The 22,500-nt window shown below is 44.3% G+C and overlaps 1 protein-coding gene across 1 annotated transcript in view; it reads right to left on the bottom strand.

The window, feature by feature from the left end:
• nlgn2a (neuroligin 2a) overlaps positions 1-22,500 on the bottom strand; it is a 125,184-nt gene that overhangs the window by 80,796 nt on the left and 21,888 nt on the right. Inside the window, 1 exon segment of the mRNA XM_056443295.1 lies at positions 17,628-17,681. Within this exon segment, the coding sequence (XP_056299270.1) occupies positions 17,628-17,681 (54 nt within the window).

The raw sequence follows: 22,500 nt of genomic DNA, 5'->3' as shown, positions 1-22,500 counted from the left end.
ATGAGTTTGCGTGTGTGTTTGTGTGTGTGTGTGTGTGTTTCTGTGTGTGTGTGTGTGTGTGTTGTGAGGCCTCATTGACACAGGCTGAGATCCAGGGCATCGCTTGTCCATCCCCCCTATAGTGATTTACTCTGAGTGAGTCTTGACACACACACACACACACACACACCTAAACTCAAGCGTATTAGTCGCTTCGCTTGTCCCCATTTCGACACGCCAACATCCATGAGAGAGATTTATTTGTGTTGGTCTATATTGAGACTGAGCTTTCTTTCTTTTCTTTTCCCGTATTGTTTCTAGGGATATTTTCCTCAAGGTTTTCCAGTTTAGCAATTTAGCTACGGCGACTCTGGGACTTTTGGTCTGGAACTCTTTCAACGTTCGATTTTTTGCTTTCAGATTTTTTTAAATTTTCAAGCTGGTTTTGTGAACTTTGAGCACGTCGTGTGTTTTTTCTCTCCAAACGTTACATTTATATGTGAAAAAAATCTTTTTAACTGGTGTTTTATAAACATAGTTCGGGAAACGAAGGCCACGCCCCTTACTCAGCCAATCGCCCTCGGAACTTAAACACGTCGAACCTGTTCACTCCCTCTTCGTCTCAGCTCCTCCATCCCTCATGGGGGACTCCACCCCCGCCGTTCCCTCTAACCACCAGACGCCAGCAGTATCCAACCGCACCCCTCCTAACGACGCCTTTCCCCCGTGAACAGGTACATGCAACCTGCGCTCTGCACAGTTGCATTCACAGGCGCGAGGCCCTTTGTCTGTCCCGGTGCCTGCGGAGCACATTGTCTGTACGCCGCGTGCCGCTCTGCACCAGTCCACGGTGTGTGGAGGACTCCGCTGTCGTCTCCGCTCAGACGCCGGTGTTCCCATTAGGCACCGCCGTCAGCTCGGCCAGCAGCCAGCGCTCTGCCTCTCACGCGGGACAAGAAGCCGCCTAATTGGAACGCCACTCTGACGGCTACGATACAATTAAGGTGAGAACTCCAGGCGGAGTGCAAATGGAGGGGAGAGGAGAAAAAAACAGATAACGCGCCTCGGGGAAAAAATAAAGCGGCTAAGCCCCCCTCCCCCCCCCCTTTGCAATTTTATCCGACGTGTAACGGGGAAAACGAAGTGATTGTTTCTGAGTACGTGAGCGATGGGATCTCTGGCGATGCTGCCTGCGTTGCCTAGGAACCTGGCTTCCATCACCACAGGGCGTGTGTGTGTGTGTGTGTGCAGTCGTTCATCTGTAATCAAACTTTTTTCACGTGCACTGAGATCTTCCTGTTTGGGCTCCGCGGCCCCTCCCCCCCCCCCCCCCCCGGGGCGGTGTTGGTGTGTGTGTGTGTGGGGGGGGGGGGATTATCAGCGGCCACTTATCTGCTCTCGTCCGTCCTGACGGAGTTAATCTGATGGTGTCAGATCTCCATCTCTGATTGGTTTTGGACCCCCCCCCCTCCCCCTCCCACCCCTTGCCTGTGCAGCCAAACCAAAAATAGCCGCCGGCAAACTGCGGCAATCTTGGTGTTTTCAAATCGCCAGGTTGGACGTTTTCCACCTGAAGTCCCACTTGATCACATCTTCTCCTCTTTTAATGACCTTAGTTTTAAAAAACAGCTGTTTTGGCTTCTCTCTTCCACTAATCTATGAATGTACCTGCCAAGAACATTTCTACCGGCTCAACTATTTATATTCACAAATACACACCACTACATATTTGGTTGAGTTTGGCATTGTTTTTTCTTCCTCCCACTTAATGCTGTTGTTTATTGATTTGAACATCCCTGCAGCCAAGAAGCCTCCTTTCAGACGCTACCACCGTGGCCGTGGGCTTTAATTGTGCTGACACGGCAGACATCCGTTTTGCATTGTTTATTTTAATGATATCAACCACCCGGGAAGTTCGATTCATCGGCAAAGACGAGGGAGTTTGCACAATCAAGGAATTTAAACATCATCAAATATCTGCAAAAAGTTTAAATAATGACATTTGATAGATATGTTTTAAATTAAATTTAATTTAATTGCTGTGTGGATGATGTTCACAATGCTTTATTGTGTCATAGGAGGTCAAAGCAAGACCACAATCTTTCCTGAACGGTACTCAACCAACAGATATGTAAAACTTCCCCATTAAAGAAATGATTTTAGATATCGTGATCTGGTATTTTATGTCAAAGTTTGCATTAAATATGTGCTGATTTGCATATATTTCCAGAAAATCAGAAGACAGGTTCAACGTTTCTGTTTCATTTTTTTTTTTTACATATTAGAGTCAAAAGTTTTCACATATGTAACTTTAGATATCAACTTTTATCAGGAGAATTAGTCTCTGGACAGCCAGAGAAATAATAATCAATTTTTCCATGTTTTTAGGAACAGAATTCAGGCCGTGAATGATATATGAACAAACCCCTCTGTGAACTCCTCTGTGATAGGAATGAAACGAGAGTTTGGTGGATGTAAGTGGAGTCTGAGAAAAAACTAATTTATAGAAACAAGCTTTAGAGATGTGGTGTTGCATTTTGCATAATTAAATAAAGCCTTAGTAGCTCTTGGCTACGTCAAAGCCAGCATCGTGGGGTGGGGGGAGTGTGTGTGTGTGTGGGGGGGGGGGGCATTCAGTGGAGACCCAGCAGTGAGAGGCAATGAACAGCCAAAGTGTCGAGCTTTTTCCACGGCGCCACCTCTTTCCCCGTCTCTCCGTTTCCTTTGCGTCGTCTCGGTTCCTTGCCAGCTCCCTCCTTGCCTCTCCCATTTCCCTCTCTTCCTCCTCGCTTCCTTTGTCTTATCAAAGGGTTTCAAGCTCAATAAAAATAGTATCCGTCAGCGGGCGACGGAGTCGGTGTGTTCGACGCGGTATTGACACAACCTTGACGCGCCGTGGGCCGGGCACTGAGGGAACGGGAGAGAGCGCCGGCAGCAAATAACCCGACGGAGAGACGGAGCGATAGGAAAAGACGAGAGGCTGTAATGTTAAAATAAAGTTGCGTTGACAGCGCTGTTGATCCTTTCACTGCAGAAGATTCGGGTTTTTTCTCTCTTCTTCTTTCTCTTTCTGTACTTTTTTGCCGCGCCGCGCTATCCCCCGTCACGCTAGCTCGCGTGTGGTTTTCCACTCTCTCGTTTTTCTTTGTTGTATTTTCACATTTTCTGAGAGTCGGGGCTGTCCTCCTCCCCCCCCCACCCCCCCCACCCCTGTTGTTTCTCTCCATTCTCCCCTTCATCATTTCTCTATTTGCCGCCCCATCTTGTCCCGTCGCCACCTCATCCCGCTCAAAATCCTCTTAAAAAGTCATTTGTGCTCGGCGCATGAGGATGTAAAAAAAAAAAGAAGCAGGATAATAGAACGGACGCCGGCCTCCACACGTCTCGCTCCTGATTGCTCACGGCCTCCTTGTCTTTTTGGATTTCACGGGGTTAGAAACGCGCATTGTACAAGTGTGTCCGTGGTGATAACAAATAATAATAAAAGAAGAAGAAGCCTGAAGGAAATAGAGATTTATCATGAGAGCGTCTCCCCGGATGCTCCTGTTAAAGAATATATATTATAGTTTAGCATAGCTTAGTATTGTTTGCATATAGATTATGTGTAAGATGGAAAACACTGAATGGAAGTTAAAACCTCCAGCGGAGCACTCTGGTGTCTGAGCTGATCTAAAGAAAGATAACAGTGACACCGAAGGAATGTTGATGTAAACCCCCCTTCTGCACTGCACTCATCAAAGAAGATGACTAGAGAAAGAGCTCATTGTATTCATTGTTTAGAAAGAGCAATCACAGTCCTTACCTCATCGGGAGGATAGATAACAAGGGTCCAGATGGGGCCATTTATTCTCCTTCTTAGACACTTTAAGCCCTCACTGTCTCTCCTCACTGACCCCCTTCACCGATCCCCGTCACACGCACACACGCACACGTGGAAGAAGCCCCCGGTGTGTGGACGACCTTCGGAGAAGATCCAGGCCTCATCCCTGAAGAGATAAGGCCCGAAGGAAGTCTTCTTACAAGAGAGGGTCTATTAAATCAACTATCTCCTCTTCCCCCACCTTTTCACAACATGTGAACTCATTGGCAGACGAGAAGAACCAATGAAGGAGCGGCAGAGGCGGGAGCTGGCAACAAGAACCAATGAGAAGACACCGCCCCCTTATGCTCCTGTCCAATCAGAACTGTTCCCGTCGGGTATTTAAGATGGCCGCTCACTTTGAACCGGGGTCCTTCTCTCCAGCGCTGAGGCCATCGGTCAGAGCTCTGGAGGGGGGTCCATGCATGTTGTCCACTTGTATCCTGATTTCTGAATAAAACGCTTATAGATGTAACGTAGAAGTCTACCGCTCTTTCTTCCAGTGAGTGTCGTCCAGGTGGTGTGTCGCTTTCCAACTCTAACAAATGGTAGCAGAGGATGGTTGTGAAATCCGATCCAGAGACCTGAGGAGGACGAGCACGAGAGACCCCCGGACGGACCACTGCGTTCAAGGCCCACTCCAAGAAACTGATCGAACACCGGTGTCAACAAAAGGTAAAGACTGAACCTGTTATTTTCAAATCAGTCAAATTGAATACTCTAAATTTGATCAGGAGTATTGGAAGTGAGTATTGAAACTGCAAAATTTTTGACTTGATTTAAATAATAAAATAAAGCATAAAAGGGAAATCACGATACAGCCTGGCATAAAAAGTCCTCAACAGGAGGCCAGTTTGATTAAACTGGAAGCCGAGTTCGACGAACAGAACCCGCATTAGGAGTCCTCAACAGGAGGCCAGCGGTTAAAGCTGGAAGACGACCCAGAAGTGTGGGCCGCATAGAAGTCCTCAAATTTTCTGAGGCCGGCCACAAGGCTGGAAGTCGACCCCCCCGACGAAGTGAGGGCCGCATAGAAGTCCTCAAACTTACTGAGGCCGGCCACAAGGCTGGAAGACGACCCGACGAACTGAGGCCGCATAGAAATTAAACACATGTGTAATGCATAAACTGTGAATGAATGTTGAATACCGGTGGTGAATAAATGTTGTCAAAGTGGAATCAACAAAGCAGAGTCGAAACCTCACGGTGACAACGAAAGCTCTGGTCTGTTGAATTGCACGAGTGATAAATGAGGATTTATTGTTTTGAAAGGCACGCTGCCGAGTAAAGAACACATTGTATGGCGATTATGTACTACGTTTAAGAGCAGGTACGAGTTTGAGATTGAGGAGAATACTGAGAAACAACGAGGAAACTCCGCTTAACACGCAGAAATACAAGAACAGAAAGGAGGGGCGACAAGCAGAAAGCTGCTGCGCGCTTCCGCGGAGCGCACGCGCCTTCACAGACAGAGCAGCCCCTCCCCTACCCACTTCGCTGCGCGCGTCTGTCTCAGAGCAGAGCAGAGAGCGGAGCGAAGCCAGAACAGTGACTGAAGAATTCTTTTTGAAGATAACTATTAATTGATAGAGTGTGTGACCATCATCTTTCTGTCTGAAACATAGTTTTTAATAAATACGTATTTTTTATAATATTAACAGAAAACGGACATTTGCAGTTCAGATAAAATATAAAAGAACACAACAACAACAATTAGCCCCCTTCCTCCCGTTTACCCTCCCCAACCCACACGGTCCCCAAAGATGAATCCCCAGCCGTTGAATAACGGGGGGTACGGACAGACTGACGACACACGACACCATGACGACTCCAACTATGTACCTGGTAGAGGAGGCAGGACAATAGGCCCATACAATTGTTTCATATGTGAGGAGCCAGGGCACTTTGCCAGAGACTGTAAGAGGCCTAGAGGTAACTATTACGGAAGAGGTGGCAGAGGAAGAGGTGGAAGAGGAAGATACAGAGGAGGAAGTTATGGAGGACCTGGAGGTTATAATGGACCCCAGGGAAACCCTGTTAAACAACAGCAACAGCCTCCACAGCTACAGACTCCCCCTCAACAGCCCCCCCCTCTGCAGCAGACAGCAGCACAACCACAATACATCATAGTCTGTATCCAGCCCCTCCTCCAAATCCATAAGCACTGATCTATCAACAGCCACAGCAAGCCACGTTTGCACCGCTTCAAGCTTAGTTATGCATAAAAGAAGCCCGTTCAGGAGTAAAAGGAGTAACAACTGGGGCAACGGAGGCTTTAGACGAGTATTAATAATTTTTAATTATAGTCAGGCTGGACATTGGGCTAATTGTTGTCCTTATCCACCACAGGGTTAAGCAGTCTCAGTCAGGACCACTTCAGTACTCTCATAATGTCTAAACCCCGCCATAACAAGCACCCAACACATAGCCACAGCCACAAGGCAATAGTGATCCACGGCACCAGGCCCGGACCAGAGACACAGAATTAGGCGTGCCCAGATCCAACAGCTGACAGCGAACTGTACTCACTGAACAGAAATGTGCCACGCCCACTAGTCAGCCAATGATTCAACTGGAGACTAAAGAGACACTGAACAGGAAGCAAAGCGTCCGGTGGGACAGAGTAGATGATGATGACATCACACCTCTGCATGACAACAGCCAGCAGTGGAGACTTTGGTTCAAAGTCCTGCATCCCGACTCGCCACCAGGGGACCAAAGACATTGTGCCCTTAACTCCTCCTTGATACAAGATGAGATCTGAGATCCTGAGGGACTGCCTGCAACACGAGATTGAGGTTCGTGAAGACCCAGCTGAGGAGGCTTGGAGATCGATGCAGAGAAACAAGGAGTAGCAGCGGCTGGTGAATGAACACCAGAGCTGCAGCTTGTATGCAGTCGTTGACGCCGCAGCTCCACGTCACAGTGTTGGTCCAGTGTGGAGGCACAGAGAAGAACAATGGTGAAAGCAGAGGTTGAGGCTACGGACTGGGTGCACAAACAAAATTAACACTTGCATTACTCCACATTTGAGAACATGTAAAGAACTGCACACACATCGGAGGTCCAGTTAGTATTAGAGACACATGCTTAGCCACACACATAGTAGAGAGAACACTGATCATGGGGACACTGACAACATGCGAAACTTATTTCCAGACATTTTTAGGACTGAAGGGTGAACTGATGTGTGACTGATTCTGATAGCTCCCATAGAGATAGAGTTAAAACTACGTACGATTCCAATTTAATCATCACCAGCATCCCTTAAGGATGGAACAGACTAGATATATTTTTTTAAATCATAGAATGTTTGTTATAGGCAGGTGTACTGGAGAGGACGAGGGCGCCCTGGAATAAATTAATTAATTAAATTTCGTAAAATTTGGAAAATGGGCCTTGATTTGGGGCCAATAAATAAATGTGTAACCCGTTCTTTACTAATTAGGCCGACTTATTATGACATTCCTTACCCAAGCACAATGATGACGCTGTGAGTTCAGACAAGACATGGTTCTCCTGCATTGATTTGACAGACGCAAGCATTTTTTATTTTATTTCTCTCCTTTCTTCTAGAAGTTGACTGTTTTGATTGTAGTGTCAGTGTTGAAGATATAGTGTTGGGTTTACTATTGATATCTGATAAACAATAGTGGTTATTATTACAGTAATGCCATTAGGCTTACGAGTAATTGATTTCTCATCACCGTTTCAAGACTGAGGTTTTTATTTTAGTCAGTTTCAAAGGATAGTTTTGGGTTTACTGTTTTTTGGAAAAATAGTGGTTATTATTACAGTCGTCCGTTGGACGTACGATTAATCGATTTCTCATGAGCTGTTAAGAAACTGACACCTACTTATGCGACGTGCTAAATTGGCAGTTTTGTTTAAAGTAACGAATTCTAGAGGGTGACTGTTTATTAAGATTATTATTATTGAAAAGGACGGATTTAGGAATTCCATCCTATTTCAAAAGAGGGATAGAAGCACACAAGAATCTATGTTGAGGACAGACTATTAAGAGGAGGGCCAGACAAGTACAGACTAATAGATCAGATATCAGTAGGTTTAGAATCAGGGACCCCAGAGAATCATAAAAAATAATTTTTTGAAATCATAAATATGCTTGATAAATGAAAAGATGTAATCTTATTTGTGTTCCTTCCATAGTTGTGGTGATAGTAGATGGGGTTCAACGTCGACTGATTCAAAGAAGAGCCGCCACTCCTGTACACATAACTTGCGAGTGTTTGATCACACCCCATATAGTGCACACATGCACACACTCAAGGTATAGAGTTACAAGACGCATCAGGTCCGACAACGGAACACATTTTAACAACAAACTGCTGGGGAAAGTTGATATGCACTGGGCATAACCTACAAGTTTGGGTCTATATATCACCCTCAGTCTCAAGGATTGGTCGAGAGAGCCAATCAAATTATTAAAAGGAAAATGCGAAGGCGCTTCCACTAGGTACTGATGACCATGAGAGCAGTACCAGGGGGGAAGACGTCACCAAGTGAGTTGTTAACAGGAAGAAGTATGCCAGAGCCACCCAGAGATGGAGGTCATATGCCACCTCTGGATGTCTGTAAAATTGAAATGTCAGAATACATGAGAGCTCTAATTTCTCTCTCACCAAAAGCTCTCTCAAACCAGGTTGTTCGAGCCCAGACGATCGATCAGGAGGCAGCAGAGCCAACCAAAGTAAAAGTAGGTGACTGGGTCAGGGTCAGGGTTCACAAGAGGAAGTGGACTGAGCCTAGGTGGACTGGTCTGTACGAAGTGGAGGAGGTTACTTCACACATGGTCCAGGTCAAGGGTAAGGCAGAGGCACCTTGACACCACCTGACACATTGTGCCCCAGCCACCTGTCCAACAGGGACATTGACAGAAACACAATCAGATCTAAAGATGTTGATGCCACAGAGGTCGTTCCGTAGGTGTTTCGGGGAGCCTGATGGCCCAGCTAGAAGGTCCCCCCGCAAACCACTATAGGAACAGCTGGAAGTCAGACAAACTGTTCTAATAGTCATGGGACTGACCCTTGCCATTATCATAGGATTAGTCATGTGAGGTTTAGAGAAGAACCTGCCAGGAAAGACAGGAAAAGAAAAGTAGGAAAGACAGGAAAAGAAAAGTAGGAAAGACAGGAAAAGAAAGGTTGTAGAGACAGGCAATGAAAGGTTGTAAAGACAGGCAAAGAAAGGTTGGAAAGAAAGGAGACAGAAAGGAGACAAGAAGGAGCAGAGACTGAGACATTAGAGCTAGAGTTAGGACTGCAACACAGGAAGATGTGTGCAGACAACATCGACTCTCACTGCTCACCGTCTCCTGTCATTAATGGCACCTCGATGTGCAAATGTTTTGTTTTTCCCCATAAACTGTTTTAGGGTTCGAGCACGAGAGAGGAGGGTGCTGGACGAATACCTGCCTGCTATCAGATCCTAGTAGGATTTGAATATTTCTATGCCCTAGTCAAGGGCCATAGATAGGATCAATTGCATTTATCATAACCAGTAAAGATAAATAAAGTTAGATTGGATTGGATAAGTAATTGAGACTCTGTTGGACGACGGATGGCCATTTAATAGATGATTCCTCCCACACGGGGTGAGAAGCTGTTCCTCCGACTCAGTTAAAGATTGCGAATCCAAGCCTAGAAAGTATTAGATACTTATTAAATATGGAAATTAAAATAAAATTTTTCATAGTCAAGTGTCACATTCTGTATAGATCCGGCCTAGTGGCTGTTGTGTTGTGTTTTCTCATTCTCTTCAACAGCTACACCTGACGCTCCAGCATCGACCTCCATCGTGTGCTGACTGCCTGCTGTGAGGACCTGCCATGAGGAGCTGCCCACAGGAGCATCGGACACCATCATCACCCGGCTCAGAGACTGAGGAGCCAATAAAGAGCACGATGCTGCCCATGAGTCATGTCGAATCCAGGGCCCATGCGACACCAGTGGAAGAAGAACAACAAGCCTGACCAGGACGATCCAGACGAAATCAAGTTCAAGACCACCGGATAAAGACCCCATCGACAGCCAGAGGAGCAGAGGAGCAGAGGAGCAGAGGACCAGAGGACCTGAAGGACTTCCAGGACCCAGACCAGGGTTGAAGCAGATGACGCAGACCAGACAGGATGAAGCAGATGGATTGCAGCGGGGACCGGATCGTCAACTGGTTATCAGGATGCCAACCTGCTACTCACCAGCCGCTAGGATGCAAGACCCCCCCCCCTGCCTGACCACTCTCAATTTCACCTCTTTCCTTCGACACCTGCACACTACAGATTTAACGCACACAGACATACTGACTTCCCTAGGATGGAAGATCTAAGAGGGTGGATCGGAGTACCACATGACAGAAACCACGCCCCTGTTTCCATCCCTAACAGAGAGAGACTCTCTCCCCGAGAAATAGGTATCATACAGGTCTTATGGGACCTTAATCTAGGCAACGACAGATTATATTTCAGGAGACTTATTCACGTCAAATGGCAGAGCTAAGACAGGATGAGGAGGCCAGGCCATGACAAGATCTGGCATAAAGAGGGAAATAAATATTCCCAGAGGAAGGGTTCACATCCAGCGGATGTGAAAAGAGGGATTGTTAAAGAATATATATTATAGTTTAGCATAGCTTAGTATTGTTTGCATATAGATTATGTGTAAGATGGAAAACACTGAATGGAAGTTAAAACCTCCAGCGGAGCACTCTGGTGTCTGAGCTGATCTAAAGAAAGATAACAGTGACACCGAAGGAATGTTGATGTAAACCCCCCTTCTGCACTGCACTCATCAAAGAAGATGACTAGAGAAAGAGCTCATTGTATTCATTGTTTAGAAAGAGCAATCACAGTCCTTACCTCATCGGGAGGATAGATAACAAGGGTCCAGATGGGGCCATTTATTCTCCTTCTTAGACACTTTAAGCCCTCACTGTCTCTCCTCACTGACCCCCCCCTTCACCGATCCCCCTCACACGCACACACTCACACGTGGGAAGAAGCCCCCCCCCGGTGTGTGGACGACCTTCGGAGAAGATCCAGGCCTCATCCCTGAAGAGATAAGGCCCGAAGGAAGTCTTCTTTCAAGAGAGGTCTATTAAATCAACTATCTCCTCTTCCCCCACCTTTTCACAACATGTGAACTCATTGGCAGACGAGAAGAACCAATGAAGGAGCGGCAGAGGCGGGAGCTGGCAACAAGAACCAATGAGAAGACACCGCCCCCTTATGCTCCTGTCCAATCAGAACTGTTCCCGTCGGGTATTTAAGATGGCCGCTCACTTTGAACCGGGGTCCTTCTCTCCAGCGCTGAGGCCATCGGTCAGAGCTCTGGAGGGGGGTCCATGCATGTTGTCCACTTGTATCCTGATTTCTGAATAAAACGCTTATAGATGTAACGTAGAAGTCTACCGCTCTTTCTTCCAGTGAGTGTCGTCCAGGTGGTGTGTCGCTTTCCAACTCTAACACTCCTAATTATGTGGAAGAGATGAAACCCGGCCAAGTTCTCCGTCCTGGCATGGCGCTGGCCTCCGGAAAAACGAAGGGGGCCGCGAGCGAGCACTGTGGGGGGGGGGCGACACGGAGGGATGCTGCGTCGCCCACAGGCCGGCGTCTGTTAACGGAGTTATAACCACAGTGGATGCACCGCGTAATACAGAGGGGGGAGGGGCCGGAGGGGGAGGGGGGGGTAGATACAGGCAAAACTGAGGGGAGGAAAAATGGAGAGAAATTCGCTGCTGTATCCGTCTCGCCACAGATCATTTCTTTATTATTCCTCCGTGGCATCTCCGGGGGGGCGACGTGCGTCCCGGCGGCGATGGCGTCTTGCGTCTCGCTCGCCATCGACACCAAAAAAGGCCGCCGAGACAAACGCCCTTCGCGTGTCTTTTTGTCCATGAGACTCGACTCAGCGGCCACGAATGCATCGATTCCCTTTTCCCCTTATCCTCTCGGGAACACCGTGTGACCACTTCCAACGCATTCAATTAAAAGACAACGCTGATTCAGTAAACCACGCTCGCTCATCCGGGTCCGGCAGGAGGAAAAAAAAACCACTTTCTGCAGAACCCGTGATACAGGCGCTTCATCAACTGCCGGTTCGATAGCCATTGTTTTTGCTCCAAACACACAGCGGTCAGCGGGGACAGTGACCTTTAGAGAGAGAGCTTCAACGAGGCTCCGGTGCTCCGCCACTAGTCATTTCAAACCCCGCGTGCGAGTTAAAAAAATCTTTTTTTTTTAATAACAATCCAGGATGAGATAAATCATTTAATCGTACGGAAGCTGACGTTGCTCCACTCAGCTGTAGACATTAAATCCTTGAGTTATCTTTAATAAGGTAAGTCAACACTGTTTCCATATCCAGTGATATTTACTGGAAGAGCTCGATACCAGCGTACATCTTTGTTTGTGTGTTCAGATTAGTCTGGTTTTATGAATTAATCATGTATCATATCATATCTGAGTGTTAAGAAACCCTCATTTCAATGTCTCTCTGTCTCTCTGATGCACTCGTCCTCTAGATTCTGCCTCACACAGACTGCATTGTGCCGCATGGAGCTCGTTTGACCTGGAGCGATGCTTCTGTCTATTGTGCTGTGTGCAGATCAAATGTAACTACCACTTAGCAATATAATAAACATGTAATATAAAATGTGCAACCAAGTCCTTGCTTTTCAGTGAACACTCTTTATCTCCAGCAGTAAAGTTTAATGCACAATGACGGAATATGTGCAGCTGCAAATTGGACTAACGACATTTTTGTTCCTTCTTTGAAGAATCTTATAAAGAATGAAACTTTTTTTTTTTGCTTTCGCATCGATACTAACTGAAAGTATAGGTGCGGTATGGAAAATAACTTTTAAAGCCGCACCAATCAATATTTTCTAGATAAATACTGGATCAGATGGTCAAGGTGTCGCTTAGAGAAACACGTTTTTTCTGCTGCCCCCTAGTGGCCAAAACGAATTGGCGTCTGGCGACACTTTTCCTTACGTTTCGATTGAGGCCTACCCCCTTAAAAATAACTAAAATATTGGATGCTATTCAACAATGAGTGACCTGACGCTGATGATCTGTATGGTAAAATATACATTTATATAAAACCTACTGAGTTCACCGCAGCCATTTTTTCTGAGCGCATCCTCCAAGAAATCCCCATAAGTCCTCTTTTAAGGCTGTGTAATAAATAAGGAAAACTTTCCCCTCCAACTTCAATCCATGCTAGTGCAAAACAAACACAAGGAAATTACGAGGAAACCTCGCAATCCATTACAGATGATGCCTTTTCTGTCTAAAGGAAGTGTGCGTGTACGGCCCACATACAGAAGCCCTTATCTTGTAGCCTCAGCTATTTTCCTCTATTTGTATTTTACATCTCGAAACTAAAAAAAGCTCCATTTGTTCAATAAAAGTACAGCTGACTAATTCAGTATAAAAGTAGAACATCTGCAGTGGACTCCATCATCAGACATTTGCATTGGCTTTGTTTGAATAATGACACCCCATATTGTGCTGTAATTAAAGGCCATGCTGCTTCTCATCACTGGTCATTAAGAGTATTGACTGCATTATGCTCCTTCAATCCATCATATTCTCTCAACATGTGGCCTTGGAAGAAAGAACACACATTTAAATGAAAGAAATGCTTTTTGAGTCTATTTCATTATTTCCCTCATTGATCTCTGTTTCACTTTAATCAGCGTATAAGACCAAGAGCTTTTACTTTATTTAACTTGTTGCTGGTTGATCTTAACGGTTTTTATTCTTCTCCTTTTTTAACATTTGAGGCACCTGCAGATTGCAGATCACCAAGACGTAGATACTTCTTGACTGTTTCCAGACATTGCATTGTGTTCTTTTTATGTATACTCTCTGTTTTCTCTTTTAAATGTTATTTTAAATACATCCTTAACCCTTGTGTTGCCTTAGGGTCATTTTGACCCGAATCAATATTACACCCTCCCCCCGCCTTTGGGTCATTTTGACCCGATTCAATGTAACCCTCCTGTTACCTTTATATTTACTAACATATTTTACCCTTTGGGTTTAATTTGACGCCAGCAATTAAAACCTCCAGAAAATTATTAGAATTAATTTTGTTTTCCAAGTTTAAGTGTGAGGCACTTTATGTTTGTTTGTTGACTACCGAAAGAACACCGACATTAAACATTGAATGGGGTCAAATTAATCCTAAAGCGGGGGGAGGGTGTAATATTGATTCGGGTCAAAATGACCCGAAGGCAACACAAGGGTTAAACATGTGTGTCGCTGTACTTTATCCCTGAACTACACGGCTCACGGAGAGGTGAAAACCCTTTTGAGAATTCAAATGTAAAAAATATGAAGCTTTTAATGTGACATTTCTATAATTAAGATGACATAAAGCAGAGCATCTTAATGACTCAAAGCATCAGGGGCACTGACGACGGCAACCGTGTTGTCAGTTTGGGCAACCGGCGGCTGGCAACCAGTTTTAAGAGCTTGTGTTGCTTCATCTGTGTCCGTCAATTTGGTTTCGATGGAACATTTCCTTTTACGGGCAAGTTTTGTGAGGCGCTGTTTATATTATTGTGTCTGTCTGTCTGTGTGTGTGTGTGTGTGTGTGTGTGTGTGTGTGTGAGCGTGTCGGACAGGGGTGACATTGTTCCAGGAATATGTTCCATGTCTGTGGCTCCGTGGCTCTGATCAGAGCTAACACTCAGGATGGCATCGTAACACACTCTCTGTTGGTTTGTAATCCGCTCCTCTCCTCCAGACGCACACACACACACACAGACATACACACACACACACACACACACACACACAGCTATGCTGTAAGCCCTATCAATCTTTCTTGAACATCAACATCGAGCTGCCTTCGCTCTCTGGAGGCCTCAAGTCCTCACGGCTGCTCTCCAGAGCATATACTTTACATTTGATTTTTTATTTCAATAAAAAAGCTTGAAAGCGTGCCACACTTGTAAAAAAAGAAAAGAAGAACAAAAGAAACGGCTGCTGATAAAGTGGACGGGCCGATATCGCCGGCCACCGCCAGTGACGGATGAGAACATCTTTGAGGGGTCAGGCTTAAGGGGGCGGGGCTTAACCTCATGCGAGGCGGGCAGGAAGTCGCCATAAAGGTCACGCTGCACACAAGCAGCCGTCTCACTGCGCGTTGGACACAATGCAGACATTGTAGAGTGCGAAAGCCCCTCGGCTCTGGTTCTAGAATACAAATAGTTCGCAGTAAACATCCGCTCTTCATATGTTAGAGGTTGCGGGGTCAAAGGTCAAATCTGCGTCGAGCATAGCAGCATGTGCAGCGATCAATGAGGCCGGTTCATGTCCTCTGTCACTGGTTTATGGACATTTATTGAATGTTGTTGTTGTTGTTGAGGAAACTGAGGAGCAGCTTCATTCCACACCGCAGCTACACGAGGCTTATATTCTCATATTATCTATTTCACTAAATGTATTTAAAGATCCCCTTCAGACATGTTTTCAAAATACTCATATGAATAATGTAATTACAAATACGTAGGGAGAATAATTTGTGTCTGATATAAGTTTTCCCATAAACAAGTTTGACTTACTTGAAGAAATATTCTCAAAACCAAATTTCGTTATTCTCCCCCGCTGAAAAACCCTAAATTCTATAAATATGCTAATATAATTTATTTTGAAAGACACTAAGATGTCTCTGACTTCCCTGAGAAGTGTGTGTGTGCGTGTCTGTGTATGCATGTGTGTGTGTCAGCTGTGCATATCGCTCTGGCGTTCAGTCAGGGAGTTGATGTGATTGGCTCCCGGACTTGTTGTGATGTCACAGGATGCTGCTCGTGTGTCCTCGTGTTGGTCTCAGAGCGACGGCTCCCCGCAGGAGCAGATGATATGAAAACAGACGTCTGGTGTCTCTGCACATTCATCTTTAACGGCTAAGTGAAAAATATAAATAATATAAACAAAGCATATTTTTTTGTGGATGGGAATTTTACATTTTACTCTTTTTGGGCAAAATATAGTTGAAGACAATGAATGCGTATCATCCACAGTGTGTGGGGAAGGTTTTAGACCACAGCCTATGAAGTTGTATTAAATATCGAAACAGCCCTAATTAATGGTTAATACGCAGAACACGACCACAAGTACTACCTGGTATATAAACTGTGACTTTAACAATATTAACTTGACATTTCTAATTTTTTTGGAACATAAGGTAGGATGAACTTTAGCATTACAACATGTAAATTAAAACATTTTTAATTATTAAACTGATAAAATCGTTAAGCTATATTATCTTTTTATTATCAGGTTATTATCCCATTAATATTCCACCATATTACCATTTTTGTATGACACAATATTGCACAGACTTAAACATTTCTCTGGCTGCAGGTTTCCAGATGGTTGTTTTGACTCGTTGCTATCTCATATAATTATTTATGTAAGATATAGTGAATTAATTACAAATTACAGTAAAATTAATTTAAGTCTAATAGTACCCAGATACACACATTGTTAATACTAAGTTATTGCCTGGTTATTGTATTGTATTAAAACGTCACATTGTTATTGTCAAACTATTACGCCACTATGAAATTGTTATTATAAGGTTGTAATGTAAAGTGCTACCCAAATATATATATATATATACATATATATATTCTATGATATATATATATATATATATATTCTAAGATATATATATATATATTCTAAGATATATATATATATTCTAAGATATAATATATATATATAAATATATTCTAAGATAGATATATATATATATGTATATATATATATGTATATATCTTAGAAGTGAAAAGAAAATGTTATAATCCTAAACATTTTAACTGGAACTACTAGTAATGTTCCTGTGTTCTGTAGTCGTATGCAAAGGAGATTATTTACCTTTTTATTGACAAAGCATGTGTTTATATAATAAGGCATATATTGTTATGTATCTGTGAATGACTCATGTCGGTCTCTATTCCGTGAGTTGACCTCAGATGAATCCCAGGCTGGTATTTGGTGGCATGAGTTGGTGAATTGGGATCACGGCTTCAGAGGAAGGTTGGAAAGCCTCTCGACTGCGGCAGCTGGAAGAAGAAGTTACGCCTGCGCCGGCGCGTTTGATCACCAAGAAAATCCTCTGGTGTCAAACTTCCCTCCGACTCCCAACTTAAAAAAAAAAAAAAAAGCCCCCAAATCAAAGAGCATCACGAAGCAAGAAGAAGAAAAAAAAGAGAGAAACCCAACCGCACTACACCCCCCCACCCCCTGAAATATCATGAAGAGAAATGTGTATCAAAATATAATCAGTCATCTTCTGGAGGGAACTGAGGTGCTGGGGGCAGGAAGGGGGGGGGCGCATAGCTTAATATTTATGTAGTTCTTTACTCAATAGCGATCTCATCCGTGAGCTAGGGGGGGGGGCTTTAGGCGCCATGGTAACGCACCTCATCGCGTAGGCTACTAGGTTACTTGGCCGACGCGTGTTCGAGGTGGAGGCGGTGATGTCTGAGAGCCAGAGGACGACCTCTGGGTAACTCACTGCAGACGATTGGGTACTGAGGGGTCCTGGGAGCATGAGCCCGGCCTTATTCAGAGATATTAATGTTAATATTATTCGGCTTTAGGATTTTGCATTGGAAAAAGTCAGCAATGGTCAGCACATACACTTACACCAACACATGGGTATGCATCTCATATCCAAAGTGTGTACACAGCCCCCCCCCCAAAAAGACTTCAAAACAAGAAAAAAGGAAAAACATGCAACAAAAATACCTTCGTCTCGAGGCTTGTTCATTGAAGATTCATCGTGTTTTTTTGTGAGCGGACCTAGGGTTAAGAAAAAAAGGGGGGAAAAAGAGAAAAGAGAAAATTCAAAAAAGATTACTGGCAAAAAACGGAGAAAAAAAAAGAATATCAAAAAAAGAAAAGAAGAAAGAGCAAAAAGGACAAATCGGCAAGAGTTCATGGTTTGCTTATTGTTTTGTGTTGTTTTTTCTTTTTCTCTCTTTAAAAAGAGGACAAAAGCAAAAACAAAAGGCATCACAGACACAGATTATCACAAGAAAAGACACAAGATCAAAGAAAACTGTTTTTTGGTGTTTTTTTCTTCTCTGGTCCGTCTTTCTCTCTCCCCTTTAAACCTCGTCTGTTCCCTGAGCCTGACCTTTTCCGGTAAAGGTAATGTGGAGCAATAAGGCCTCTGAGGTTCAAGCCCTTCCCTCCTCCCACCGTATGAGCAGAAAAACCACAGATTTGTATTTCTTTTTTTAAAGGAAAAAAAAAGGACAGGCAAAGAAGAAGACACCTATAGGAAGAACAACGGGGGGTTTCAAAGCCCAAAATCTCAACGGCGACCTTTTTCGGGCCCGTAAAAAGCACACACAGAAAATACAAAGGGCAGTTAGACCTGACACACACACACACACTGTGACCCTGGAACGGCAAGCGGCATGTTAGACAGAGTGCACATTAAACAGCTGCTCTTGTGTTTCTGAGTGTGTGTGTGTTTTTCCCCCGAGGCGGGTAAATAATCACGGAGCACAACGGCAGCAGCTCATGTCAATTTGAAATGACAAGTTAGCGTGACGCTAATTGCGCAGAGGAGTGCAGGTAAAAGGTGAGCGTGACGCGCCCCCCGGCTGCTTATTCAGTTCCTCTAAATGAAAAGAGAAAGAAGAGACGACAGACCGACGGAGAGCGGGAGAATCAGAGAGGAAAAATACACCTCCTCCCGTCTCCTCCATCGCGTCTCCTTTCAAATGTATTCATTCGTTTGTTGATGAACCGTGTCACGTTCAGGGGACTGGGACAAAGTAGTTTCCGTGTCATCAACCCTCCGACTGCTTCTTCTCAGTCATGAGGAGGAAGTGAGGTGTTCAGGGGGGAGAGAAACACTAAACTGTCTCTGAAGATGTGTCATCATCCCTGAGGTCGTCACGGTTACCTCTTGGACATGTGCACCGTTCACCTCGTCGAACGTCGGAAGGAAAAACTCTTCACCTCGGCTCCCAGAGAGAAAGCACTCCTCCGTCAGAACTCTTCGCCCTTTCATGTCTTTCGTCGTATGAATCGACTTTTGGGAACTTTTGTTTTTGGCGAGAAAACTTGATTTTATTCAGCTGAATCTGGAAAAGAAAAAATGAAATCAAAGTAACTCCTGTCCCACTAAGTGACGTCCTGGAAGAGTCCGCTCCTCGTCGGGGTGGAGCACATGGTTAAAGCCACGAGAAGACTGAATATGACACAAATACAAAGGGCACACAGCGAAATGTAATCCCAAAAATACACAAAATCCAACTGAGATGTAATTTAAAGCCTGAAGAACACAACCCAGGTATAGACGATTATTCAGGAGGATCAACAATCGTCGTTGGATGGACTGAAATCATATATCAGGACATCATGATACACAAATTACATCATCTGAATCAACAACGAGCACAGACTCAAAACCCTCAGAAAATCTATCTTATTTTGCAAAAAAATGAACTTTAATTATTTTTTTCACACAGCCCTGCCATTGGTCATTCACACGAGAGTCTCGAAAACCACGTGGTCATTTCATAGAGACTCTTCATCTATTGAGTGACCACAAAGGAAACACATCGTATGGAGGTAGAGGAGTGTGGCCTTCACCCATCAGGTGGAATCCTAAAGAGCCTCCTCTTCCTCCATTGGCCTCCTGCCTCCTCCAACGGATGAACCGCCAGACGGGTATTCCAAATGTGTCGAGTAGAAATTTAAATTATATTTATTTACACCGACAAGGTTTTCCACTTCCACGAATGTATTGTGTTCTCGTCAGAGTCTTCCAGGGACTGGGGTTCTCCATCCCAGTTGAGGCTGGGCTGACATCTGGACCTATTTTCAGCGGAGGCTCATGGGAAAGTAATTTGTCTCCTTCGGGAAAAGCCGGGGCGTCGTCTGGGAAGTGTGAGTGATTTAAAGATATGCATTTGACCTGCTGGGAGCAGTCCTCCAGCCTCTTCCTCTGGAGACCGAGAATGCACGCTCAAAATATCGTGGCGATCCGGCCAGAAGGTTATAGAGAAGTTTCATTCTGGACCTCAGATCCAGAGGTGGCCTCTCACACATGACTTCAGATGGCTGATGGGTGTAAGAGTGACTCTGAAAAGGTAGTATAATGACATTAAAGAGTGTGTGTTGACAGTATATTTCTTTTCCACCTGTAAACTGAAGTGTACAACATGTTCTGAGATTCAAAAAAGCAGAAAGCAGACGTTCACAATCGTTGGAGAGGTTTTCGGTGTTTTCCAGTGGCATTAACCACTTGAAGTTAGTTGTTGTTGTTGTGGTTGTTGTTTGTTTTCTGAGCTTTGTCTTCGTACCAGCTCGTCCTGGAACGCCGTCCCTCAGCGGCGAAGACCAGAGCGAGCGGATGAATACAAATAGCGACTAACACCGTCTTTCCTTTTTTTAATGATAATGCAGAAAAACATTTGTTTAGGCGAAACTAATGAGATAAAAACACAAACATCTGCTGCCAAAAGATTATTAACGTCAGAACTTCACTGAGGAGGTTCGAACAGTCGACCACATCGAAGAAGAAACGAGACGTCACACACACTTGTGTTTTTTTTTTCAGGGGGGAGAGAGGGGAAAATGACACAATTGGGGAGAGAAGAAAATCAAGGCGCCGTCAGAGCGACACGCCGAGGAGGAGAATACAGACGGAGCCTGATTGGCTCTGAGTGGGCGAGGAGCAGAGAGACTCAATCAGGGGGAGAGAAGGGGGAGGAAATAGAAAATAAATGCTTTTTCCAGACATTTCTCAATCAAAAAAACTGCAGAGGAATCACACACACACATATACACACACACATACACACACATACACACGCCTGTCTTTAGATGACAGAAATAACAGCACAGACAATAATAGAGCAGCCAGAATAGACAGAAGAAGTACAGGAGGACATTTCAGAGGACGAAAAGACTAATTAGACTGAAGCAGTTGTATGATGTCATCACCCATCCTCTGTGCTACATGCACAAGAGAAGAGTATGCACCTAAAAAGTGGGTTTATCTTCCTCTCCTCCTCCTCCTCCTCTCTCTCTCTCTCTCTCTCTCTCCCTGTGTGTTGCCGGCCGACTTGCGGCTCACTTTTAAGCCGTTACGTAAAGATTCACTTTGGCTTCCCTTCCCCCCCGGGCACATGCAGAACATGCAGGGCCCGGGATGCAAGAGGTGTGTGTGTGTGTGTGTGTGTGTGTGTGTGTGTGTGTGTGTGTGTGTGTGTGTGTGTGTGTGTGAATGCGTCGATTGAATGAAGTAAATGCAACGTGAAGCGAGTTTGAATTTCCCTCAGCGGGATGATAGAAGCAGAATCTGATCATTTGTTCTTATTTGTTATGAAAATCGGCCTGTTTTCAAAAAGATTGTTTCACTTATACCAAAGCAATGTTTTTTATTTATTATTTTAGTTATTTATTTGGACATAATGTCCTTGAATTGGAGGAAAACAAATGCTTTTCCATTTTTCTTTTGGGAGATATTGACATTGCCGCTTTATCCGCTGGCATGTTCGCTTACAACTGGAAAAACAAACATTTACCATCATTTGCATGAGGGATGAGAGAGTGTGGTGGTGGGATGGTGGGAGGGTATTCAATCGTGCATAAAGAACTACTCACATTCACTCAAACTATACATTTAAAATCGTAGTATTTGGTTTAAAAATGGTTCAAACTGTATTACCCCAGTCACGTAACACTGTGAGGCATCAACTTTTAATCATTTAATTATTCATGTTTTGGGCTCAAAGCTATTTAAATTTTAGTAATACATTTGGTGTCTCTGTCAAACAGCAGTTTATATATATATATATATATATATATATATATATATATATATTTATATATATTTATTTATATATATATATATTATATATATATATTTATTTATGTGTGTGTGTGTGGTTACTATGCTGCAACTGAATTTCAAATTTAACAGCTTTTATAAAATTGAGAGTGATCGTAAACTTTATCATCCAGCCCTATTCAGTATACTGTATATCGTAGACTCAGAAATCATAAAAATGTACTATATATATATATATTTTTTTACGTCTACATCAGCGTTTCAATATCTGTCATTTGGGACCATTGTGAGAATTGAGGCAGACAGTAGCACAAAGAAAGTGGCTTATCACTTTGTGTATGGATACGAGTGAGTGTGTGCGTGTGTGTGTGTGTGTGTGTAGCGGCACAAGAGTAAGTAGGTGTTGAGTAGCTCATTTGGGCAATGTGTGCCAGTCCGACATGATGTACGGGGAAATGGAAGCAGGTCTGACAGCTTGTGAGTGAGCGTCGGCCGTGAATGATGGACGCTTGTATCTGGGACTGTGAGTGTGTGTGTGTGTGAGCGAGAGAGAGAGAGAGAGAGAGAGACGAGATGGGGACATTGTCCTACAGCGAAAATATGGCAGCTGAAACGCAGCGAATAACTCAATACAATTTGCTGCACGAGTGTGTGTGTGTGTGTGTGTGTGCGTCTGTGTGTGTGTGTGTTGCTGAATCCAACACACACAACAGTGAGGTCCACTTACACACGAATGGCGAGCTGATAAGAGGTGGCTACTGTCCCGTCTGACACTCACCCTTCAGAAGACACTCTGCACTGGAT

The sequence above is a fragment of the Pseudoliparis swirei genome, chromosome 21 (assembly GCF_029220125.1).
Source record: "Pseudoliparis swirei isolate HS2019 ecotype Mariana Trench chromosome 21, NWPU_hadal_v1, whole genome shotgun sequence".
Classification (NCBI taxonomy): Eukaryota; Metazoa; Chordata; class Actinopteri; order Perciformes; family Liparidae; genus Pseudoliparis; species Pseudoliparis swirei.
Note: the sequence above shows the minus strand (reverse complement) of the source record. Positions and strands in the feature narration are given on the sequence as shown.